This window comes from Conger conger, chromosome 12 (genome assembly GCF_963514075.1).
Source record: "Conger conger chromosome 12, fConCon1.1, whole genome shotgun sequence".
Taxonomy (NCBI): Eukaryota; Metazoa; Chordata; class Actinopteri; order Anguilliformes; family Congridae; genus Conger; species Conger conger.
The window spans coordinates 33,663,836-33,687,323 of record NC_083771.1 but is presented as its reverse complement, the minus strand read 5'-3'; the positions used below and the strand labels follow the sequence as shown (position 1 = coordinate 33,687,323).

The 23,488-nt window shown below is 41.4% G+C and overlaps 1 protein-coding gene across 6 annotated transcripts; it reads right to left on the bottom strand.

The window, feature by feature from the left end:
- Window positions 1-15,421: 15,421 nt before the first annotated feature.
- On the bottom strand, window positions 15,422-22,966 carry fut10 (fucosyltransferase 10). Of its 6 annotated transcripts, none has more exons than XM_061263161.1 (6): window positions 22,622-22,965; window positions 22,239-22,355; window positions 21,623-21,883; window positions 18,224-19,059; window positions 16,924-17,172; window positions 15,424-16,337 (listed from the first exon to the last, which is right to left on the bottom strand). In XM_061263161.1, the coding sequence occupies exons 2-5, from the start codon at window positions 22,279-22,281 to the stop codon at window positions 16,948-16,950; spliced, it is 1,365 nt and encodes a 454-aa protein (XP_061119145.1). In that variant the 5' UTR covers window positions 22,282-22,355; window positions 22,622-22,965; the 3' UTR covers window positions 15,424-16,337; window positions 16,924-16,947. The 6 variants fall into 6 exon arrangements, with proteins under 6 accessions (XP_061119143.1, XP_061119145.1, XP_061119148.1 ...); XM_061263164.1 differs by having other exon boundaries at window positions 21,623-21,887; window positions 22,622-22,633; XM_061263159.1 differs by lacking the exon at window positions 22,239-22,355 and having other exon boundaries at window positions 15,422-16,368; window positions 21,623-21,887; window positions 22,622-22,966.
- Window positions 22,967-23,488: the final 522 nt, after the last annotated feature.

Sequence of the window (23,488 nt, the reverse complement as noted above, 5' to 3'; positions counted from 1 at the left end):
TACATCATGCCTTTCTTTGAGAATAATAAAATATCTACTCACATTAATGCATCCATACATAGATACTTTAATTTAATTCAGATTTTCTGGGTCGAAAAATATCTGCATGCAGTAAAGATTTCATTTTGGAAAATGAATCATCCTAAATGTATGATTCCATCACAGCATCCGTGCCAACTGAGAAATATTTGAAATGTTCATTCGCAGCCATATTGATTAGAATGTATAATTCACACCCAGCATATTTTTTCCAATCTCTGACAATTTCCCCTGGTTTCTGGTAATTACATAACCATCAATCAGTGCAGATAGTGCTCTCAATGGAGTTATCATGGAAGGCTCTAGAACTGCAGTGATATCAATAGTACACGGTGTGCCACCCCTGGGAATCATGGGATGCTTTTTGATGTTCCTGGGAAATTAAACAGAGCAGGATTATTTGTATGCTGTTTCAAGAAAGGTTCGCTGTAATTACATCATATAGATAAGTGAGAAGGAAAACAAAGACGTATACACCTCTTGCTTTTTCCGAGACACTAATGAAGTCTTTGTTTTGGCCTTGTTTCCTGCTGAAACTCAGAGCAACAAACCAATTGTGAAGAGAACAATACAAAAACAAATAAATACATTAAAAATAAATGGATTCAGCAGTATAAGAAAAGCACTGATCCCATCTCACCAGATCCATGTAGGACGCCCTCACCCTCAATCCCCCAAGCCCCCCAACACTTTTAAATAAGAGGCACAATACCGGCAGCCTCAAATAAGTTACCATTCCTCAAGCCACCCAAGAAATTCAGGATTTATTAAGTCAACATAAGCTTTCACTTGTCAGTGTTTTCACTGTTTTTATTCAATGTGACAGTTTTCTGGGATTTTCTCTCAACTGCCATTTCATGAGAGTCACCAAATAAATCATTTTTTTTAATCAAATGTCCAATAGACTGACCCCCTCCCTTCACTTAAACTAAATGGAACAACCACACTGTACAATTAACCATTTCATTCTTTCCATCTTTATTTCATGATATTTTATTGCTAAGAGAGACAGTATTACACAGTAATCACACAGCCTGAAACACACAGAATATTTCAACAACATATTGTGCTAAATACAGTATTTAATGTTAATTAATAAAACCATTGGACCAGTAAATTTACCTTTCCTGTACTCTGAATCACAAGCCACTAATTTTCACACATTTACAGAGAGTGACTGGTCATACTCACTACTCAAGCTTTCCAACTGAGCTGAACTCCCTCAGTGTGTGCTGCAATTTGGGTACCAAATTACCAAAGATGTTGTAATGCTAAGATGTCGTTGGTCCTAAATTGCATTGTGCGTCAACGTACAACCTTCTCCCACTGACATAATATCTCGTGTTTTATTATTGCTGATAATAACAATGCCACTGGTTCCAGGATTGATGATCACTCAGTCAAGATGGAGGCGAGTGATGTTCCAAAACAAGTAGCTTACCTTACCCAGCATATACAACACCTGTCATTTGGGTGCATTTTGATTGAGATGTAAATTAAGACAAACCATAAGCCAACAGGACAGAAAGCACACATACTCTGTGTAGGCTCTGTACGTCTTTATGAAAGGACCAAGCAACAGATGCCTCACCAACCAGAGGACAGGACAGATTAAACTCAGAAAGACAGACATCAGACTAACAACTGCAAAGATTAAAACAAAATTTTTACATGCACAGAATTGCTGAAATAGCACAGAAGAACAACAGGTGCAACAAAGAGAGTCAATAAAAGATATTATTATTATGGCTAGTCCAAATGAATCTGACACTGTACCACATGTCACCCAGTTGGAGCCATGTTGGAGCCTGAACCTAGTGGAGAAATTCAATCTGCCCTCTTTTGTCGTTTGGTCTTTGCAAAGCAAACTTCAGAAGGTACTCTTTACAGTAATCACTCACATTACCATTTTATTTCAGCTTGACATAATGCTCTAACACGCCACAACAGCAACAATAACACAATGATAAAATGGCAGCCATGAACCTGTAAAGGGAGGATTTCAGATACTCCATCTGTTCATCTATATCTTTATAGCAACCACAGAGAGACAGGTGAGAACATAGTGATTTGGAGGTTTGAGAGATGTTTGACACTTAGGAATATAAACAGGAGTGAAATACCTGAGGAAAGTCTAGTCAGTGCAAAGATGGCACAGGACAAACGGAGATGAATATCTAAGGAACAGGCCTGAAATTACCTGCTCCACCACCTGGACACTTTTACTAGTAAGATATTTTTGGTTTGTTTGTGGTACATATTTTCAGTCAATTTGGGAGAGGGGGTGGGGGTGGGGTGACATTAGTGAAGGAAATGTTCGACCCTAGCATTTTCATGAATGATATCACCCACACCCCTCTCACTTCCATATAATGCCTTGGTCACGCACAACAAGTGCATTGCTATCATACTTGACACTCTTTTGGTTTTTGATAAGTGGTCACATGGTACATTCCACAGACATCAGGAATGCATTCATGTTTGAAACTCTTTTAATTCTTGAGAACCGAGGGAAGCCCGACACCTTTTCTCAGAAGCCCTAACTGGTTTGCCCAGATTCCAGTAAAACTGAGGTGTTTTAATGCGGGAAAATAGGCAAAGTCAAAGTTTTTCAAATGTACTCAGTCTCTTGTGTGTACCTCTTCTGAAGCATGTCCAGTCAGCCTCAAACTCAGCAGCATGTACTGCACATGCATGGAGTTTATGGAATAATGTTCAAGCTACAAGCATTTTATTGTGTGTCTGAGACACAGGCTCTTTCAGACCTGCAGATTGGACCTGTCAGAACATAACACTTTCACCAATATGAAATAGTTACATCCTGAGAACACCACCGATTATTGTGCCTGTAGTATTTTGCTGTTAGCATACATTTATGTAACTGTTGGAAATGTAAAAGGTCATCTTGGTTAAAAATTATCGGTGACGAATAAGCAGTAGGCAATTGAAAATGAAAGTTAATGGACTATATAAAATTATAAGAGCAAGAACTACTACTTGATACACCACTTTGGATAACGTTAAAGTGCAGACTGGCACCTTTAATTTGAGGGTATTCGCATGCATACTGGGTGATCCTTGTCAGATTTACATCCATTTTTTGACAATTACAAAAGTAATTGGATAGTTATTTGCATTTGGCAACATGTGGGGTAGTGCCAATGACAGTGACAGAATTTATTTGGGATTAAAATAAAATAAATATGAAAATAAGAGATCACAGGGGGAAAAGATCTTCTCCTAAAGCCTTAAACATTCTTAAATACTGTCACGCCCGTACAGGCCCCCCCTGCCTGGCAGGAGTAAGGGGGCTGGCTCTGATGTGTTGAGCCCCACTAATTGGATAGATTTTGAATATCTCTCAGGAGTCTTGTAAAACTTTCGTGTTGCTCCCACAGCTGTTGTCCAGTCACTGGGGAGGGTCACTGCTGAAAACAGCAGCAAAATTATACGTTGTTTACGCATGTTGAAGGGAAAGGGGGGCGATACAAACCTAATATCAAAACTGACACTGCAACACCACTGTGACGGAGGAATGATGACTGCCTTTACAAATCTGTTTGTCATGCTGCCAAAATGCAATACAGCTGCTGCTAAAAGTGCCACATAGATCAGAGCTTAAGTAAATTGCTGCTGTTGGCTGTATAGATCCTGGATATTGAGTATTCATATTACTAAACAACTCAGGATCTATGAACAATGATGAGTCTGTCAGCACATTTTCCATCTAAATATGGCACACCATTCCCATTCAATCACTGTCATGGGGGAGTTTCAGTAAGCCTCCATCCGCCTCCTATTCTCTGGTCTAATGAGAGAGAAATGCTCTAACAGCTGGCCTATTTATTCTCTGCCCCTTTTACAGTTAGCTGTGTAAACAAACACTTTTTCCCTTTCTATTGCGGCCCATCTGTATTCATGCAGCACTGCAGTTCACATTCAAACATTAACATAGTGCAGGAAATTGAACTACACAATTCAAAAATGAGCCACCAACTGTTTTTCATGGAAACATATCCGCTTCTTGCTGCTTGAACATTTCAGGGTGTTAAAAGAACGTACTGGTTTACGTTAAGACAATACTGCAAAAGCAAGAAATATACAAGATAATTCAATACACAGTAGCTGCCATGCTCAACAATATTAAAAGTTTTAGTTTTCACTCAAAGTTCCAGTGCTACAGGTTCCACAGCATACATCTTGGCCATCACCATCGGCATGTATTGGGCGATTACATTTTTAAAGTAATATATCCTTGCTCTTGCAGGTGCAACAACTGTGCACTTGAGCATGATATTCCAATAGACTACTACCTCAATTAAAATATCTTGCATGTTCATCCATATTAATGGCTTTACAATAATAATCAAAATACCTCAACTATTTATTAATTTAGCAGACAATACATTTGGGATTGTAATTAGAAGTGATATATTTGTCACATTTTAAAATAATGAACTTCAGCACCAAAGATGGTAAACAGGGGAATCATAATTAACAGACAGATCATACACAGAAAAGATGTCAGGGAAAATAAACAAGGGACAAAAGCAATGAGACAATCCATCAGCCTGACAACACATGCAGCAGCGAGTCTGTGCCCCTGCCCTGATTGGCCCAATGCGGCTTTTCGGGAGGTAAACGAGCTCTCTTTATACAGTATGGGCTGGGCTACCTATTCAACCGGATAATTGTGTGTTTGAGCACCCACCGTTGAGACAGTAATGAGCTGAATTGTCACGCTTAAAAAACACCCAATTAAATGTCTCAGGCAGATGCACCTTTGGACCATCCCGCTGTGGCTTCTCACAGTCCTTTGCATGAGTACAAACATGCACCTCTCAGTGACACACTCAGCAAAAGTAGAATCTTGCAACTTTATTTTGTCTTCCTTTTTGTCTGGATGTAATATGGCAAGAAAAATATCATACTGCAACTCACTGATCTGAGACCATGACTGGAGGGTTGATGTTAAATCTTCATGATTTTGTCTCACCTATACAGTAGGCTCAGTGAAGATCATAGTAAATATAGCTGGAATAGGAGACGGTTTCTGGGGTGGTTGTATTACTAAGGCACTTTTATTTTATTACTGAACACAATGTCCATGAAACTCTCCGTCTAGACAGAGTTACTGCGTGAATTAAGCCATCACAGTGTGACCTGGCCAAGAAATACGTCACACCAGCTGACAGATGCATGGGGAGATTTGCTGAGTAACAGTGGCTTGCAGTACATCCACAGTAAATGACGGGCATCCACAGTCCTCCTTCATATTCTCTCAGTTCTTCAACTCTTCTTTGTGACTACAGGTTTGTGTGGCAGTCCAGCAGGTGAAAGTGGTGTTGTCCTTCCATTCATAATAATATTATAATAATAATTAGTTATTATAACTATAACAACAACTACAACAACAACAATAATAGAAGACTGTAAGTCCTTGCACTTGGACAGCTACTCAAAGAGCAATTGCCCTCTGATTGAAGTTGTATGCCCTCTGATGGCTCTTTGTGGGCTGTTTGGAGGTGCCCTGGAATGTTAGGGGGCTGCTTTAGCCCAGTTAGCTGCAGACAGGCACTGCAGTGAGTGTGATATCCATGGGTCAAGGAGACGGAGAGCAACAGTGAACAGTCGAGGGAAATGAACGTGCCAGAATCCACAGTGCTGATGCTGGCTGTGGCTGTGGCTCTGACTGTGGCTGTGGATGTGGGGTGTGGAGGGAGGGGGACCTCTCTGAAGGTCACACGGATATTAAGGCACAGAATGCATTTAATTGGGCAAATGCATCAAAATGCCAGGCATCTAACGGAAACAATGTTCTCTGCATAACCTTTAAATCATTCTAATGGTTTAAATGCACTTTGGAAAACATTCCATAAAAAAAAAACGTCTTTGTGAATTCTTGCCCAGTCCAGTCCAGTGCTGGCCGATATTTCCTGTCTATCATTGCACCGCAGACCTCCGGGAATTATACATGTCAAGAGAGATTAGGTTTTTGATTCAATCTAAGTATTTAGCCATGTCCAAATTGTCCAATCTCTGAGGAGTTTTTTTAATCATTGTCACTAATTCTGGTGAGCATGTCGTGTGTGTGCGCTTTGAGCCCGTTGCAGATGAGGAAGTGACTTAATGGAATGAAGACGAGCTTTGCAGCAGGACAGTAAATGTGCTATGGGTCCCACACCATTTATATACTAAGCTAATAAAGTCTCTTCTCTGGAGCAGCATGGCCTGATATTGCACTACATTTGGGATTTTGTCTGTCCCAAATTACTTTCCACTGGTTAAATTCCAAGTGAAGTTGTGTTGCTGCTGAACGTCTCTTGTGGCGACAGCCTCTGTCTCTCTCGTCGCTATCACAGTTCACGGTTTAGCCACAAACACGACGCACCTCAGCTGCACTCTGTACTCTGGCACTGGGTTTGAGATTTGCAAACCCAGTGCCAGCTAAAGCGTGTTAAACAGCTGTATGTCACTGAAGCTTTGCGTGGTGACTGCATATGTGACATCTTGCCAACAGCGGAGGTCTGGAGAAATTGGCTCTTTCCAAACACATTTAATTCCTGTTTATTTGCCATGTAAGCAGATGTAAAGAAATGTGTAAGGGAAAGTACTGTTTACTTTTTCAACTTCACAAATTTGAGCATTTATAGAAAAGTAATCTAAATAGTGCTGTAATAATAATCTAAATAAAGTTGGAGGTCAGATTTGTCTCTATGGGAACACAAACCTTGTGTTACCCACAGAAAGAAATGCGTGTGTCAAGGTCTTATTTGATTTTTGTCTGAAAACCTATAAAATATAATTATTTCATAAGGAAAACGTTGCGTATTCTGTCTTCATCATGGAATATTAGTGAAGCCTGGTAGGGAATTTACCCAATGATAACTCAGTGACTGTGTCTTCAGCATACTGTCGATATAGAGGTAGCCTGCTAATTCAAACCATTCTTAATCAGAAATGCAAAAATGTATTTTATCAATCAAATGTATCTTTGTCAGACAATAGCTGAGGGAAAGAGTCGCCAAAAATCCTGTGAGACCTAAGCATAAAGATTAATATAAAAGATATAGATTATTTTCTCTCACTTACATAATTTCCCAATGGGATTGAGGGTTTTAGCCTCCCAAAGGTAATTTATCATGAATTTCCAAGATGATTGTAATAATGAAAGCATCACAACATCTATTGTTTCACTAAAGGGTTTAAGATATGTACATGGTCTATGTGGCATCAGAAGTTTCACTTGGCAACTAAGATATCCACCCTCTTTCACGGGCTCACAGCTGCTGGAAAGTTCTTGAAACATTCTGCCGACTATTACTGGCCGTTTACTCTGGTGATTTGGCCGATGTGCTGAGAAAACAACAGATTGTCTCCCTCCGTGACCGACGGTTTCCGATGAAAACTATTCAGCAGCCCTTCTGCAAAGGGCGAAGATTAACCAAAGATGCATCAACATTCCCAACAAACAGTACCAAACTGCTATGCCTAATCCTCTTTTTTTTCGTAACACAGATCAAAACAATGACAATGGGGGCTGTGACTCTGTTTAAGGCTGGCACAGGTAAACCATTGTAGAGGGTATGTGTGTTGGAGCACTGGATTTATTGTACAGCTCAATAGAATGCTGAGGAGCAGTTTTCAGAGGAAAGACAACTTCACAATATTGCCTCAGATTTACTCTGAGCAAAAATTCACCCTGGTAGGACATCAGAGGGGGGTTTGCGTGCTGCAACAACTACATTCACTCTAAATTCATGAGTAAATAAATAAGTAAAATATATAAATAATAAAACTGTCCCATACTTGGTCTGCACATCATCTGTGAGCTGCTGAGCATTTTTTCTGAATAAATTAAATAGCATGTTTCTTTGAAAATCTAACCCCAGGAATCTGCTGTGGCATTTGCTCCAAAGAATTTCCACTCCTTGAACCCATTTCCCTCTCCCTCAGGACACAGCGTTTTACTTTGCTTCACCGGGTAAAAATGAGCGTTTCTAATTAGTCCTTAATTACCGCTAAAATGGGGTTCTGGGAGCCTGCAGTAATAAGTGTTGCACAGGAGAGTCAAGATGGAGCACATGGCCTTAGTGCGTGTCCCGGACTGGCAGCACTCCCTGAAGATGAACCCTTTTACAGATAATGAGTGCATTAGGACTGCGTGCTGTGTAATTGAGTGTGTGTGGGCGCGTGTACAACTCCTGTTTACAGTGTATCTGAACATCTGTCCAAAGTGTATTACGCAGAAGTAAACTAAACAATCACACTTATAATCAGAAGAGCCAAAATACACAGTCTGGGAACACGGCCTGACCGTGCCAGCGCTGACTGCGGCCAGTAGCCGTACAGGGTGATGCGTAAATGGCACGAGCAGCAGCCAGGGTTAAGGTTCAGTCAGCCAGACTCCGCACCTTGAGCATCGCCTGCTGGTCCAACAGGTGCCTTCCCGTAGCTGCACATGAAGGCTCTTTCTACAACTCATGTCTGTAAGCTTGGCTTGCGGGCCGCGATATGAAACGGCCACATTGCATCACACTCTTTCAGAGAAGATCGTGCGCTTGTCTCGCCCCTTCCATGTCATTTGTGGAGATAGCAGCGTGAGTGCAGCCGTAATTGTACACGGTCGGGCCTCCAAAATTGATGAGACAATGGGGGAAAGAGGAGACATAATGCTGTGGGGAAAGAAACAATAAATGTGCAGTGACACTTAAGCAGAAATACTTCAAGAAAACTCTGATGAGAAAAGAGGGCATGTGGGAGATATGCAAATGACTTTTCTAAAATGCAATATGCCCTTCCTCTACCCTTTTCTACGGGCTGAATATAGACTCAGTCTGAATTTGTGCTAAGTGGGGAAACAAGCCTGCAATGCATGATAACTCTTCAGCTGAAAATCTATAAAAATACATATTTTTCAAGAATAATCCATACCATTTAAATACATTCACTGGTTCCATTTCTAGAAATAAGTGCTTCTTTACTTTGTTCAAGTAAAGAAATCAAAAGGGCAATTTTAAGTATGAATTCTGCCTGCCTGCTTTTTTTTTTACCTTTGATCTGAAGGTATTGCACTGGCTATGTTTTGAATTGTAGCAACATTTTGTATCAATAATCTTACATTAAATGAAAGAAAAATGAGTCTGATCATTCTTGTTTAGAATATTTATCAAAGCATTTCTTTAGGATCATAGAAGGATTGGAACTCCTCTAAAGCATCATAAGTAATCTAGTCTCTCTGGACAAATGGAACCTTTCAAGATAAGTTCCAACCATGAAGTTGTGCAGTGCAGGACTGGCCCCGTGGGCAGGAGGGGCATCTGTCACAGCTATGCCAACCTGTTTCCCTGGCAGACCGGAGGAATGAAGCTAACAGCAGCAGCAGGTCTGCTTCCTCGACATTAAACTACCCAGATTAACTTCTTTAAAAACCTGGCACAGTGACACAGGAGGTTTAGTTGTCCTGATCAACATAAAAGTGGGGAGGCCACATCGGTGTATACGGTGTATGCTCTGTGAGACGTGGAGTTACTTTACTGTGCTGTACGAGGCACGGAGTGAAGGCTCAGACTGTTTCTGTCTCCGCTCTCTAATCTTCTAAACCCAGAAGCTCCGGGCTGAAACTTAAAGAGAAACTCAAACACGCTGTCTGTATTCAAAGCCTCGTGTCAAAACACTGACAGAGGGTCCCTCCTCTACACTTTGAAATCTTCCTTTAGCAAACACCTTGCATCCTCACCCAGGTGGGTACTAGGCATTCACAAAAAACAGCTGTACAAACAACTGTTATTTCTATTACTGTTGTTATCATTATAGGGTTTAAAAGATGATGCAATCATTTTATATTATTAATATTTCCGTACAATGCAAGAAACTTTTTTGCAACAAAAGTAACTACAAGCATGTATCGTTGATTTAAAGAACAAATAGTCTTTCAACAAATAAATGAATAAGATATTTAAGGTATTTAGACGATGCTCTTATCCAGAGAGACTTCAATAGCTTACATTTTATTTACATACAATCCACTTAAGTTATACAGCTGGATACGTACCGATGAAATTCAGGTTAAAGGCCAACTGAAACAAAAGTGACAGCAGCACTAGCTTCCGTGATATGAGGTATGCACGAGAGAAACCAATCTTTCGTTTGTCTTCTCGATTTGACTGACGTCAAATGAGGAGGGGGTTGTCAAACGAGGAGGTGCGATGGTGTGTGAAAATTGATTGGAGGGGAATGTACATTTCATCTACATACATGCCTACTGCTAAACAATGACATGTATTACAATTGTAAAAAAATTTGGAACAAAATATTTACGCTTGAAGACATGATCATATAGTTATGATGAACTGACTACATTTGTATTTCAGCTTGCCTGAGTACCTTGCTCTGGTGTACAACTGCAGTGTCCAAGCTGTGAATAATACTAACTCCTAGAGCTGCAAGTTCACTTCCCCGACCAAAAAGTCAATGGCGTCCTACCACAATGTTGCATTAGTGTATTACAGTTTGTGTGCATATCATTGGTCTTTGGATGAAAAAGATGACATTTAACAAGATTCCATAGTGCCCTAAGTGTAGTAGAGTTCCTCTACATGACACGTTCAGTACTGTACATAGAGTGCATGATTCATACTTAAATGGATTTGATGAAACGTATGCTCTGTTGAAGAGAGTGTGGCTATGTAAAAGGTTGTGAAGGCGGTACGTACACGTTCATATTTAAACACGGGATCCCAGGAAGCCGTCACTTGTAATGAGCATCTGTTTGCAGTGTGGCAAAACTGGTTAGTTGATTAGTTTCAAATCAGTCAAACACAACCTTGCTTAAAGGATAAAAACCATTCGATAGATAAGTACTACAGAGGAAAGCCTGGGTACTGGAACTGGATAATAAATGCTTGGCAGTTAAAGCGATGCTGACCAAGCCTGTCCACGCTGCACGCTCAGCCTACATACACTCAATAGCCTTTGTAATATCCCTCCATACCAGTGGGCAGGTTTGGCCCAATGGCCCAGATCTAATGCAGATGAGGATTATCTCCTATTCGTGTAATTGATTGTTTCACAAGAAGTGAACAGTAATCCTTCTCATTCCAGTGTCAGTAAAATACAGTGGTGGTAATGGTCCATTATTCTCATGAGAAGAAGCCGCAACATAGATAATTTAGCCCTCCATCATTTTGACTGTTAGATTTTTCTTTTTTCCATTCGCTCCTAAAGCAAGATTTTTTTCATTGATTGTTGTGGAATATATCAGGAACAGGACAGCAATCATGTACAGGTTTATCAGACTGGATTCCACTATCACTTTCAGACATCCCATACACATTCAGGGTGAAAATAAAAGCTCTCTAAAGGGTAGTATAATAGCTGTAGATCTATTTTATGGACCATAAAGGGAGAATACTTGCTTTTTTCTTTTTTCTTTTTTTTTAACAATAATTACAATTCCGGTCACTATGTCTTACTCTTGACTATGCACAATATACAATGGGCTCCAGAATTATTGGCACCCATGAAGAATATACACAAGAAAATGCTGTAAACTAAACAGTAATACAGTTATTGACATAAGCTTTATTGTACAGGCAGTGTGCTTTATTAATGATTCAATTTTCCTATAATTTGTGATATGGTTAGAGAACAAATTTGGAGGGAGTTTTGACCATTCCTACAAGCAGATATCCTTGGGATACCTCCATCTGAGATGGATACTGCAGAATGTGGATGTTGTTTTTATTTAACCATTACACACTTGCGTCCTCTTCCTGGAAAGTTTGCAACTATTCCTTATGTTTTATGCTGTTTTATTATTGCCCTTACAGTGCTAAGTAAGTATTTGTACACATTACTCAACTTGTGATGGTCAAATACCATCTGTGTCTTCTGAATTGACAGTTCTTTGGCTTTTCCCATGCTGATGGTTGACAAAGTGATTTTGCATGTTTGTTACCTCATTTGTATACTCGAGTGAAACAAGAAGTGATGGAATGACACAGTATAGTTCCTTTAGACTGTGATTAACTAAATTAAGTAAAATTGTATTGCCTTGTTTAATTTTATTCACAATAATTATCAGGGGTGCCAATCATTTTGGCACGAAAGGTTTTCAGAAAAAAGATTGCTAACTAAAAAACATTGAACCATGAGAGAAAAAGTATTGAAATAAAAGTATATAGTTTCCCCATACGGATGAATATAAAATACAGACCATTATCCATGTTGATTATTATATGCAGCCATTTTTCTCCATTTCTATTAAGGGTGCCAGTAATTTTGGAACCCACTGTATTTCATCTCAACAGGCTTGATGACACACATAAAAAAAAAAAAATAGAAATCTCTTTCCACACCAAACATAAACATGTCTGGCACTGGCTGATAATAAACAAAGAGTGAATTTAAGCTACCATGCCACCTCACCCTCCAAAAATAATCTCAGTCATTCTCAGTTCATTTTTTAAAGAATTACTTCATGAAAATGGAATGTCAGTTGATGCAAAAAGATACCAATCAACAGAGAGCTATCTTGTAAGCTACTTAACGGAAAGAATGATTTGCTTGCTTGTACCACAGGAATTTATTCTGGCACCACTAGCTAAAATGATAACATATGGTCATATTTTTGCATAGTACACGTACAATCTGGTCTGCTGCTTACAAGAAAATAGGCCCAAATTATTGAAATACAATTTCTTGAACTTTATTTTATTAGATACTATAGAATGTAACATTTCCAGTCCAGATATGAAAGTATTTTGAGATTATGTTTGAAGAAAAAGGTCTGTAGACTGTTAAATGCCACTTTTCAGACTGTGCCAGTTAAGCCATATAAATACAGCCACATTAAGCTTGTATAAATAAAAAGCTAATTCATATATATGGCTTGCTTCTAATGCTTTAAAGACTTTCATTTGAAACGGAGGCAAAAAACTGGACTCGCTGAATTCAGTAAGGATTTTCAATCTTCTAAATATTCTCAAACACTTTGTTGTACAATTACAAAACCAATTCCTGCAAGCTAATTTTTAGCAATGAAGATGAGTAGTATGTATGGCTGGTTAGTGTGGCAGAGACAGTCAAATGAAACATAACCGGTAAAATGAGAATACTGACGGTGTGTAGTACAACTGCAGCACATGTGCCCGGGACCTTTAAAAGAGTGACCGGGGAGAATTCCCCATCTCTCAGTGCTCTGCCTATGACAAGGTCACCTGGCCCACAGAAATGCTGTGTCTAGCAGACTTGGAGGTTGCCTGGAGGTGTGGTGTGTGTCTGACCATTCCCAAGTGCGCGGCAGCTACAGCCGTGCCCCAGCCTGGTTCGGCTTTGAGCACTGACAGTGGCACAGAGAGTGGAGTACGAGGGTGACCTACTTTAGAGAAGTTCTAACACAGAGAGGAGCACAGGGCGGTTAAGTGCAGACGTCGGCCCTTCAGATACAGTCTCTAGATGAATACTTCAGGTTTTCATATTTCATAAATCTATGAACTCAGTGACATTCATAGCGGCTGTTCATGGACTCCTGCCTTTTTGGACAGTTATCCTAGAAAGATTTTTCTTTAAGGAAAACGAGGGCTGTTCGGTTTGTGATTTTCCAACTTTTATTGACAGTAATGGACCAAATCTACACTTCAGTATGAATCACTGTTTCGCCCACCAAACATTTCGCTCTGATGGGCGATAAACCTGCAATGCTATCATCTTCGTTATTTTTCTCATCGGCATTGCCTCCTAAGTGTATGAGCCAGCTTGTTCCTGTGATATGTGCACATCACCCTGCTGAGCCCATGTGCCTTCTAGATGGATCTAGATGGAGTTAAAGGCATCAGATGATGAAAACTCCTCAGTGAAATGCTGGGTGAAAACTTGCCCTGTTCTTTTCTAAAAAGTGCTGAGTTCAGGTAAGCCCTCTCTTTGACGATTAGAATTCTTTGCTTTATGCAAGCTTGCACACAAAAGCAAATTAAAAACAGCCAACTATATTTTTCACTGTGTGTGGAAAAGAAAACAGCCAAGTTTTGTGGGTAAAGGTTTTAATGTGACGAGTCAATGATTTGAGACTTCCAAGTTGAACTTGTGTGATTAGAGAGAACGAGAATAATGACAATTTGAGAATCGATACCAAAACCTGATATCTTTAAATATTCATGTGGAATTTCAGTTCTCAGGCCATTTTCCCGTTATGAAGTTAAGCATATCCGTAGCTCCCTCTACTGGCCGAATCCTGAAGCACCCAGATTCCAACAAGCTTAAGCAAATATTGAGTAAATTCAACAACTGAAATCCATCCATCCATCCATTATCATAACCTGCTTATCCTGAACAGGGTCACAGGGGGGCTGGAGCCTATCCCAGCATACATTGGGCGAAAGGCAGGAATACACCCTGAACAGGTTGCCAGTCCATCGCAGGGCACACACACCATTCACTCGCACACTCATACCTATGGGCAATTTAGACTCTCCAATCAGCCTAACCTGCATGTCTTTGGACTGTGGGAGGAAACCGGAGTACCCGGAGGAAACCCCACACGAAAACGGGGAGAACAAGCAAACTCCACACAGAGAGGCCCCGGCTGACCGGGATTCGAACCCTGGACCTCCTTGCTGTGAGGCAGAAGTGCTACGCACTGCACAACAACTGAAATTTGTCAGTGTAATTGCAATATCATTTGTATTTTAAAACTGTGATTTAATACTGTCAACCAAAATTGGTACAAATCATCATCTTATACTAGCCATGTGTGTATTCAAACGCCATGCCTTTCTGATAATCAAGTCTACATTTTCAAAGAATCAAATTCCAATAATTTAAAGAAATCAATGTTGCAATATTGCACCTCTTCTGAGAACATCTTCAGTCCACCCATGGACACACTGTGCCCATTCAACCTTTCCACTATTGACCTTTAAATTATTTTTGCTTATTATTTTTAAGGGTCTATGGGGAATAATATTACATGCATTGAAATAGTGTTTGTCATTTTTTACTTTAACTTCAAGTCAGTATTTTCATGCATATATTCAAAAATATGCTGGTTTATGTTTTTCTATTTAGTCACAACAAATATTCGATCAATAACAATTAACTGCAAGTTACCAGTCATACATACATTTTATGTGTTTCATAAAAATCGCAATGTACATTTGTTATCAAATAGCGGTGTAGAAATGAAATATTCTATCAATTCCATCCATATTTACTGTTGTGTTTCACACTTATCATTCGTTCAGGATTTTCAAAGGTTTTGAGGATTCAAACAGTGTGCAGTAGTCCTGTTTCATTAAGGCCACAACATCCACACAAACAGAAACAAAATCAAAAAATCTTTCATTTTTAATTGGCTTCAAAACCAAAAGCAGAGGCTGCAGTCTTAAAAATAAAACAGGAAGAGTTTGGTTGGAAGCATCGTGTATTTATTAGCCCGGAAAGTGCCGCTGGCAGACTCACAGGGCCTTTCAGTGCTTTTTAGTACAATTTAGCTGTCATTTAGCCTTTTACGGAACCACAATGACACTGATGTAACCACCAAAAGGAACACTCTGTACAAAATATTTCTATCAAAAGGTACACCATTAGAGTAAATGGTTTGTCTTTGCCAAACTGCACTCCCATTGATTACGTAAGAACGTGGAGCATGAAAGGTCTGTACACAAAGTCATATAAACATTTAACTTTTAAAAGGTCAAGCGCAAAAAAGTATGGGTACTATACAATGCATGTGCTTTCTATGAATTCATATGTATGCGACAGTGGGAAGGACACTTCTTGGCACCACAGATACAATCGTAAGTCTTGCATGTGCAGCTTGGAGATCAAAGCTGAATGTTTTTCTGTGTATATATTGTAACGTTCTCCTAATCAAGCCACTCAACATTGTGGAAGACGGGACACTTAGGAGTAATGGGGCTATTACTCTATCCTCCAACACAGTGCTTAATCTAGGCTACAATGTAGCTCATCCAGGCAAGATACAGTTACAGCATGCGGATGTGCCCCAGGCTCTGACATTGAATCCATGCCAACTGCGGCCAGCAGTGGAGCAGAAGAGTGCACAACACACCATACTGTCTCCCATACCGTGATTGACGTCTTCCCATTCTGCACCAGCGACTCCTGTGGTCGACGGGGCGCCTGCAGTCTGCCTGTTCCAGCAGCACTTGTGGGAATTGTAGTCCTTTTGGCACAGGGACTGCTAAGCTCGGCAGAGTGCAGAAGGGGTGGCTGGCAGCACTGACTCCGGGGCAGAAAGCAGGCCTATCAGCATTCCGCTGCACTGCCAGGGGACACTGCAGGGATCAGGCAGGCCAATAAATACAACTGGGGGTAAATTGATACAATTTGGTATAAATACAATGAAGTATTTAAACCTTACTGGCTTCAGCAAAATATTCTGCTTGTATAAACTGATGATAAATAATAAATGAAAGACGGATGATGCAAGTGACCTTGGGTAAGGCTGTTTGCAAAGCAAATACACTGGGATGGAATAGACCTCCAGGACAGTAATAGATCACAGGAAGCCACGCTAGAGCCATACACGCCCAGCTCCATCCAAAGCCAGCTGTACATGAACCCTACTCCTGCTGTACATGAACCCTACTCCTGCTGTACAAGAACCCTACTCCTGCTGTACATGAACCCTACTCCTGCTGTACATGAACCCTACTCCTGCTGTACATGAACCCTACTCCTGCTGTACATGAACCCTACTCCTGCTGTACAAGAACCCTACTCCTGCTGTACAAGAACCCTACTCCTGCTGTACAAGAACCCTACTCCTGCTTTACAAGAACCCTACTCCTGCTGTACATGAACCCTACTCCTGCTGTACATGAACCCTACGCCAGGCCCATGAGAGAGCCTCATACCCACCAGCGCATCCCAAACAGCCGCATCTCAGTCAGCGAACACCTGCTTCCAGAACTGCTCCACAGTGAAGTTCCTGTTCCTGTCGGCCAGCAGACGCAGGGCTCGAGCCTCCAGCCTGGACTGCTTGTAGCTGAGCCCCCAGACCCCCCGCATGGAGGCTCCGCCCGTGGGGCCGTCCGGGAAGCCAAACGTCCGGGGAGGAGGGCAGCTGAGGTGGCTGGCTTCGGCCTGCCAGGTTTTGGGAGTTAGGCCCTGTGAGACAGAGAGAGAGGAACACTGAGTTACTGGAGCTGCTAACTTTTTACCTTATCACCTAAATGGTCTTTTAAGTGCACTCAGTGCCATTGTAGCAAATTATTCATGAGACAGCTGAAAGCACTGACACACACCTTTGCTCCTCAGCCCAGATACTAATTCAGTTCTCTGACGCAACAAGCTTTATTCTTTGGAGTGCTGATACTGTCAGGCTGTCCAGAACTCTGCATTTCTCAACACTGTCATGTTCTGGCAAGCGGAAGAGTTGTCTATTAGAGGCTCAAGCAGTAAAATATAGCCTGCAACCTGGTGAAAATCATCTTTACTTTTCCTTTTGCACTGAACACCAGACAACATTTCCCGAAACTTAGCTTGTAGATGCCGTCTTCTCAGTTTCCTGCAGTATGCAAGTATTTACTTTAATAAGTTTGAAACTTGCACAACCCCATGAATTCAGAAAAAACGATTATACAAGGAACAGCACCTTCTTAATTCTGTTAATCTATTCAACTAAGCACATTTTTCAATTTATATTTCAACTCAATATTGTTTTTGGTTTTTAATTTAGACCAGCCTATTATTTTCCCTGTAGTTGTACTTTTTCCATGAATGTTTTTATTAAACTGAATATTATTTATTATGAATTTAATTAATATTTCATCTGTATAATTTGGGAAAAGTACTCCCCCAACACACTTCCATATAAAACCACAGAAAGGCTGCAGTGTGTGGTTTGATTATACAGCATAGCAGACAAAGTGAATCATAGCATGCTCACTTCTGAAAGTCATGATGCCTGTCTGCACTTGTATGGTGTAATGACTGAATAAACACAAGCATTTCCACATGCATGCACCATTTTATCACCATGAAACAACTACAATAGCAGCTCAGAAAAGCTGGAAACTGTGCCTACACTTACTTTTTCCTTACTTTAAGGTAGACAGCCACTCTCCAGACACACGTGCCGGACTCCATTTCCTGAACTAAAGGACTATGTCACAGCAGTGGGCTGGGTCTATAAATATTGGACACCTCGGCTAAGTACCTCTTCCTGTCTCCTGAGGTTCTCCCAAACGCGGTTGCACACCATGCACTCGAAAACATCTATGTAGTTTTCTTTGGCGAGGTCCTGCACGCCCCACTTGCGGTTCCTCATCTCGGTCAGCAGGGCGGGGTTGGACACGCCGCCGCGGAGCTTCCACTCCAGGTAGGCCTCGTACTCCCGGTCGTTCTCGTCCAGCCTCTTCAGGTACCGCGCCAGGCTCTCCGGCGGCTCCTCGGGGTCCACCACCACGGCGCTCCTGTTGCTAGGCAGCCAGGCGCGGACGTTGGGGGCGCCGTAGTACACGGGCACCACCCCCAGCTTGAGGGGCCTCCACAGCTTCTCGGTGACGTAGTCGTCGCAGACGGCGTTCTCGAAGGCCAGGATGAACTTGTACTGCGCCAGGATGCGGAGGAAGGCCGGCTCGTCCATGGTGGCCGAGTCGCGCAGGGGGGCCGGCAGATCCCGGTTGTGCAGACACGCCCCGTACGAGTCCACCCGGATGTGCCTCATCAGCTCCCGCACGAAGGCGTCCCGGTCCGAGGGGGGGTCGCAGTCCGACTGCACGTACACCAGGGGAGCCAGGGTCCTCCGCAGCCGGTTTTTCTGCGACAGGGGGACCAGGTGGGCCGTGGAGGCCAGCAGCTCCAGGCTCTCCAGGTACTGGGTGGTGAGGGGCAGGTGGGACCGGTGGCTGAAGGTGGCCGTGTGGTTGAAGAGGGTGATGACGGGCGGGTGGAAGAGCTTGTAGTTGTTTTTGGGGGACTCCTCGTGGAAGAGGGCCCAGTGGTGACCAGCCTTCCTGGGCAGGGGAAGGCTTTCTATGTTGAAATCAGTGCCTGGTTTGATACAAAAAAATTCCCTTCTGTTACAGGGATAAGAAAACTAAGAATAATCTTATTAAACATGAACTTCTGTCAGTCACAGATATCCAATGCAAGATAAATGAGTGTAGTAGAATTAAATCTGGCACCAAAAACTTTAAATGTTTAACATTTGACAGATGTGGAAGTCCGTAAATGAAAAAAAAAAAATCACTAATTACATTCATAAAAGATCTGCACTCACATTTTTCAATGAAGTGAGAGTAAGCTTAATGAATTAAACAGCATAATCTTCATTACTTAAATTATGTTTCACTGTTGGCTGACTTTTATATATCTAACTCCAAAACATTCCCACAGGTACACAAGTTAATTATAGTGGAATTGCCAATCAGTGCCTCTTCTAGAAACCAGATTCAAATTCATGCCAGTAAGTTCATTCTGGCATGCCAAACAGAGAACAGAGATGTGTAGGCAATCATTTCACCAATTTTTGTATACATCTCCATAACAATCTCATGCCCGCTGACAGCATGGCAGACTTACAGAGGCAATCATATCACCTCAGGTCCACCTAGTAATGAATTCCAAAATCAAATATTATTCTTCGCAGAACTGAAATAGAGATAATGCTGGCCTGGCATCCTAAATTACTTTTTCTTTTCCAGCTATGGATTTTATTTCACTGCTATGCAACATCAGCAGATCCTGCATGCAGGGATGAATAATGTCATAGCCAATGTCACTAATGATCGTGAAGCTTGGAAATTAGATGCAGCACACACACACGCACAATCTTTGCTGAATAAATCACCTTTTCTAAAAACACAAAACGACATGATTAAAATCTGCAGTCATCAACAAGCTCACAAGAATAACATAATATTTCAAATGTTAAAACAAAAAAATATATAGTAGTTATAGTGTTTAATATTCGCTCACTGGTCACAAAATGTCACAAAGGAAAAATTGAAAATCAATTTAGCGAGGCCGCACCCTTTCAGCTGCTCTCCATTGAGGGGGGCTCTCGTGGGTCAACACCCTGGACCATCCGCACATTAAGTGGAGTGCACTTGTGCTTCTGGGCTCCAGATGAACGGGGCGGGTTTAATCAGCAAATGCACTCGCCTCAGAGAGAGCCTGACCCCAGTGGAGAACACAGCCTCGGTGGGGAATATGAAATACACCTTTTACTCAATCCAATTTAAAAACTATAGATGAATGAACGGAATGTGTTCTGCATCGGTCACTGGTATTATCTAGCTGGCATTAGTGTGGGCGGATTGGCAATTAGTTATTCTGCATGAAACCCATTATCAAAAAGCCATTTAGCTTTTCTTTAAAAGGACCTCTCCTTTCTGATTCTATAAATGTTTACCTAGGTGTGAATCTCCGACACATTCAAATAATGGCCATTACAATGTAAAAATCAGGGACTTCTGCGACTCTTTTCAAGGTGACAAATGGGTTAACAACATATTTGATATTGCTCATCTTGAAAGGAATGTCCACATCGAATGTCCACATAAAAACATCACCTTCCTGTTTCAATCAGGGAAACCTCCGTGATGAAGCTGGAGTGTCAAAGTGTCATTAGCTAACTTGGGCCATCAACTGAAGTCCCATCATTGGTACGGGAACCAAATATTTAATGAAAGATTATCTGTGTAAATGTTAAACTCGGTGGGTAAGGTAAAAGGGATTTCACGTCGAAAATACCAAAGAGACTCTTATGGGTCAGAGCAGCAGCATTCACTGCGCTCCCTTAACCATCGTGAACTGTAACCGCAGTCCTAGCAAGTATCACCTTCAGCCACCATAACAGAGGGAAGTAACTCTTGCAGTCCAGCCAAGCAGCACCAGTGGAGTCCGATAAACAGGCTGTGGGCACCCCCTAGTGCCCAAGCCAAGCAGTTTGCTTGTTAGGCACCTAACCCCCAAGATTATTCAGACCACGTTTAACCGCTTCAATCTCGTCCACTATGCAGATCCAGAAAGGCACCACGCCAGTTTAAAGGTCACACCAGGGAACTTGATGTTTGTGAACATGACTGTATTTCAATAGCCGGCATTACAGCCAACAGTATTAGACAGACTCTTTCTTTGCATCATTTCTCAGCATTGCAGTGTAAAACTAGTGGATTTGTTCATTTTGCACAACCTTGGGGGGAAGGGAGAGTTTGGAACGAAACCAGCAGCATGGAGAATATTTTATGGTCCTTTGGGTGTTTGTAGTTATCATTTAACATTTCTTAACTGTAAGCTTTTATAATAAATATTAACATACTGTACCAAACAAAAATGAGATAAGAGTGTGAAACATCAGCACCTGTGCACATATAGAAATGAATCTTGAATTAATGTTTCAGTTCTGAGGAGGCATTTCTGACAATTACGCTAAACTCTAAGTGTGAAGTAAATGGTGTAAAAAACATGCTTACAATAGTCTGGACACAGAAGCCTACTCATGCTTACAGGCTCTTGGTGACTCCTAACCATTTGGTGCACGGACAGAAACTAGATTAATGGAGTAAAAGGCTCACGTTATATAGGACCATATCATGTGACTACTACTCACCATAAAACAGGAAGGCCTGTGTAGAGGGATGGTTGTGGTAAGTCTTGTTGATGGTGAAAAAGCACTTGTTCTTCCCACACTCACCCAGTCGTCCCATTTCCCCGGTCAGAGGAGACCACCAAACAATGAGGGGGTAGCGACTGCCTGCCTCCGTGGGTGGCCTCGTCCGCGTCAGAGGGCTAAGGTCCTGAGACTGTAGTCTGTCCTTCAGGGGAAGCTTGTGTCTTTGCACTTTGCCCTCAAACTGCCCCAGCTCCACCACTGCCTGTGCAAACACAGGGCATTTTCACTGAATGGGAATGATGCTTAGGAGGCTCATTACAGAATGGGTGGGCAGCACAGCAAACACACAGCTGGATTCTGCACATCTTATCATGGACTATTACAGACATATCCTCAATGTACGTTCTCTCTCGCTGTGAGTAGTATTCAAGGTAATAGCTCAGGAGAAAACAAAAAATGATATTCCACCAATAAAGTAACTTAATATATTTCAGAAATCACTACTCACATTTCGAATAATGCGTTTAAGCTATACGGCAGAGCAAAGGAAATTGCTTAAGTAACTGCAAGGCTATTGGAAAGGAAAGAGTTGTTTGGGAAGAACATGTACTACCAGGAGAAAGGAGAGGGGAGAGGAGAAGAAGCTGGGTTTTCATCCAGGTATTAGTCAGGTAACCAAAGCAGATCAGGGAACAGAGAAAGGAGGACTGATAGAGAACCTACTGCGTGCCTGCAAACAAGAAATGAAAATCAACATAACTTCCGACGGGATCCTAAAAATACATACTAAAAGTTACTGTGTTAAGCATTTGTTTTTATGTGCAGGCTAACATTACAATGGTCCGGTACATTGTACGGCAGTGTGTATCATAATATGCTGTTGATGCAGCTTGAAGCTATGTTATCAATTTCTATAGAAGGTACCTTAAACGGACAAGCATCAAGGAATCTAACTGTATGTGCCATGGTAGCTAACTAGCGATGATGTGATTGTACCTGAAGAGTAATGATAAGGAAAAACGATACTGAAAGGCAGAGACAGAAAACAAAAAGTCTTTTCAAAGAAAGCCTTGCCATCTCCCGATTCCACAGCACGAGGGCACCAACGCCATATGTACAGTTCACTTTCTGGGCAGTGTCTCGTTGCTAAATTGCTATAAAATGTAATTCAGCGCACATTTAGCGCACTAGCTAACTAGTTAAGCTAAGATTGTTTTGAGATAGCCATCCTTCAAGATCCCACCCCATCATTCCAATAGGCAAATGAGAAAACATTTTTCAGAGACGTCACGAGGTCCTGGTTATGGTTGTCCAGCTCTGGAATCTCAAATCACACACTAATGCTTCTGTGTCGGGGAAAAAAAGAAAAGATTTTTGAGACTAGCGTGGAGGCACTTTAAACCAGTGACTGAAATTTTAAAAGCCATTGTGGTTTAAAGTTTGTGGTCTGACAACACCACCACGTAGGACCTTTTACTACTTCCGTTTAATGTTACGTAGCTTACGTTAGCTAACTATCATTCTGAAAACATCATTGCGTGGCGTACATTATTAAACGTTTGAATATGGTTGTGTGCATAACGAATATCTTAATATGCAGTTTGGTGGATTTTTTAAAATAATAACACTGTCTAAATTAAATGTACAATACCGCTGCTAAGCAGTGTTTGGTTTAGACACAGATACCACACCGAACTAGCTACGCTCTATGAAATATCTTAAACGCAACAAGCTTGATAATTGGTAATATTTGGTCTAGGAAACAGCGCCGCCTATTGGGAGGCATTCACCAGAAATTATTCTTACGTCACATGCAATATTTTTATACAGTATATGATTAGATGACAGTGAACATCTTTACTT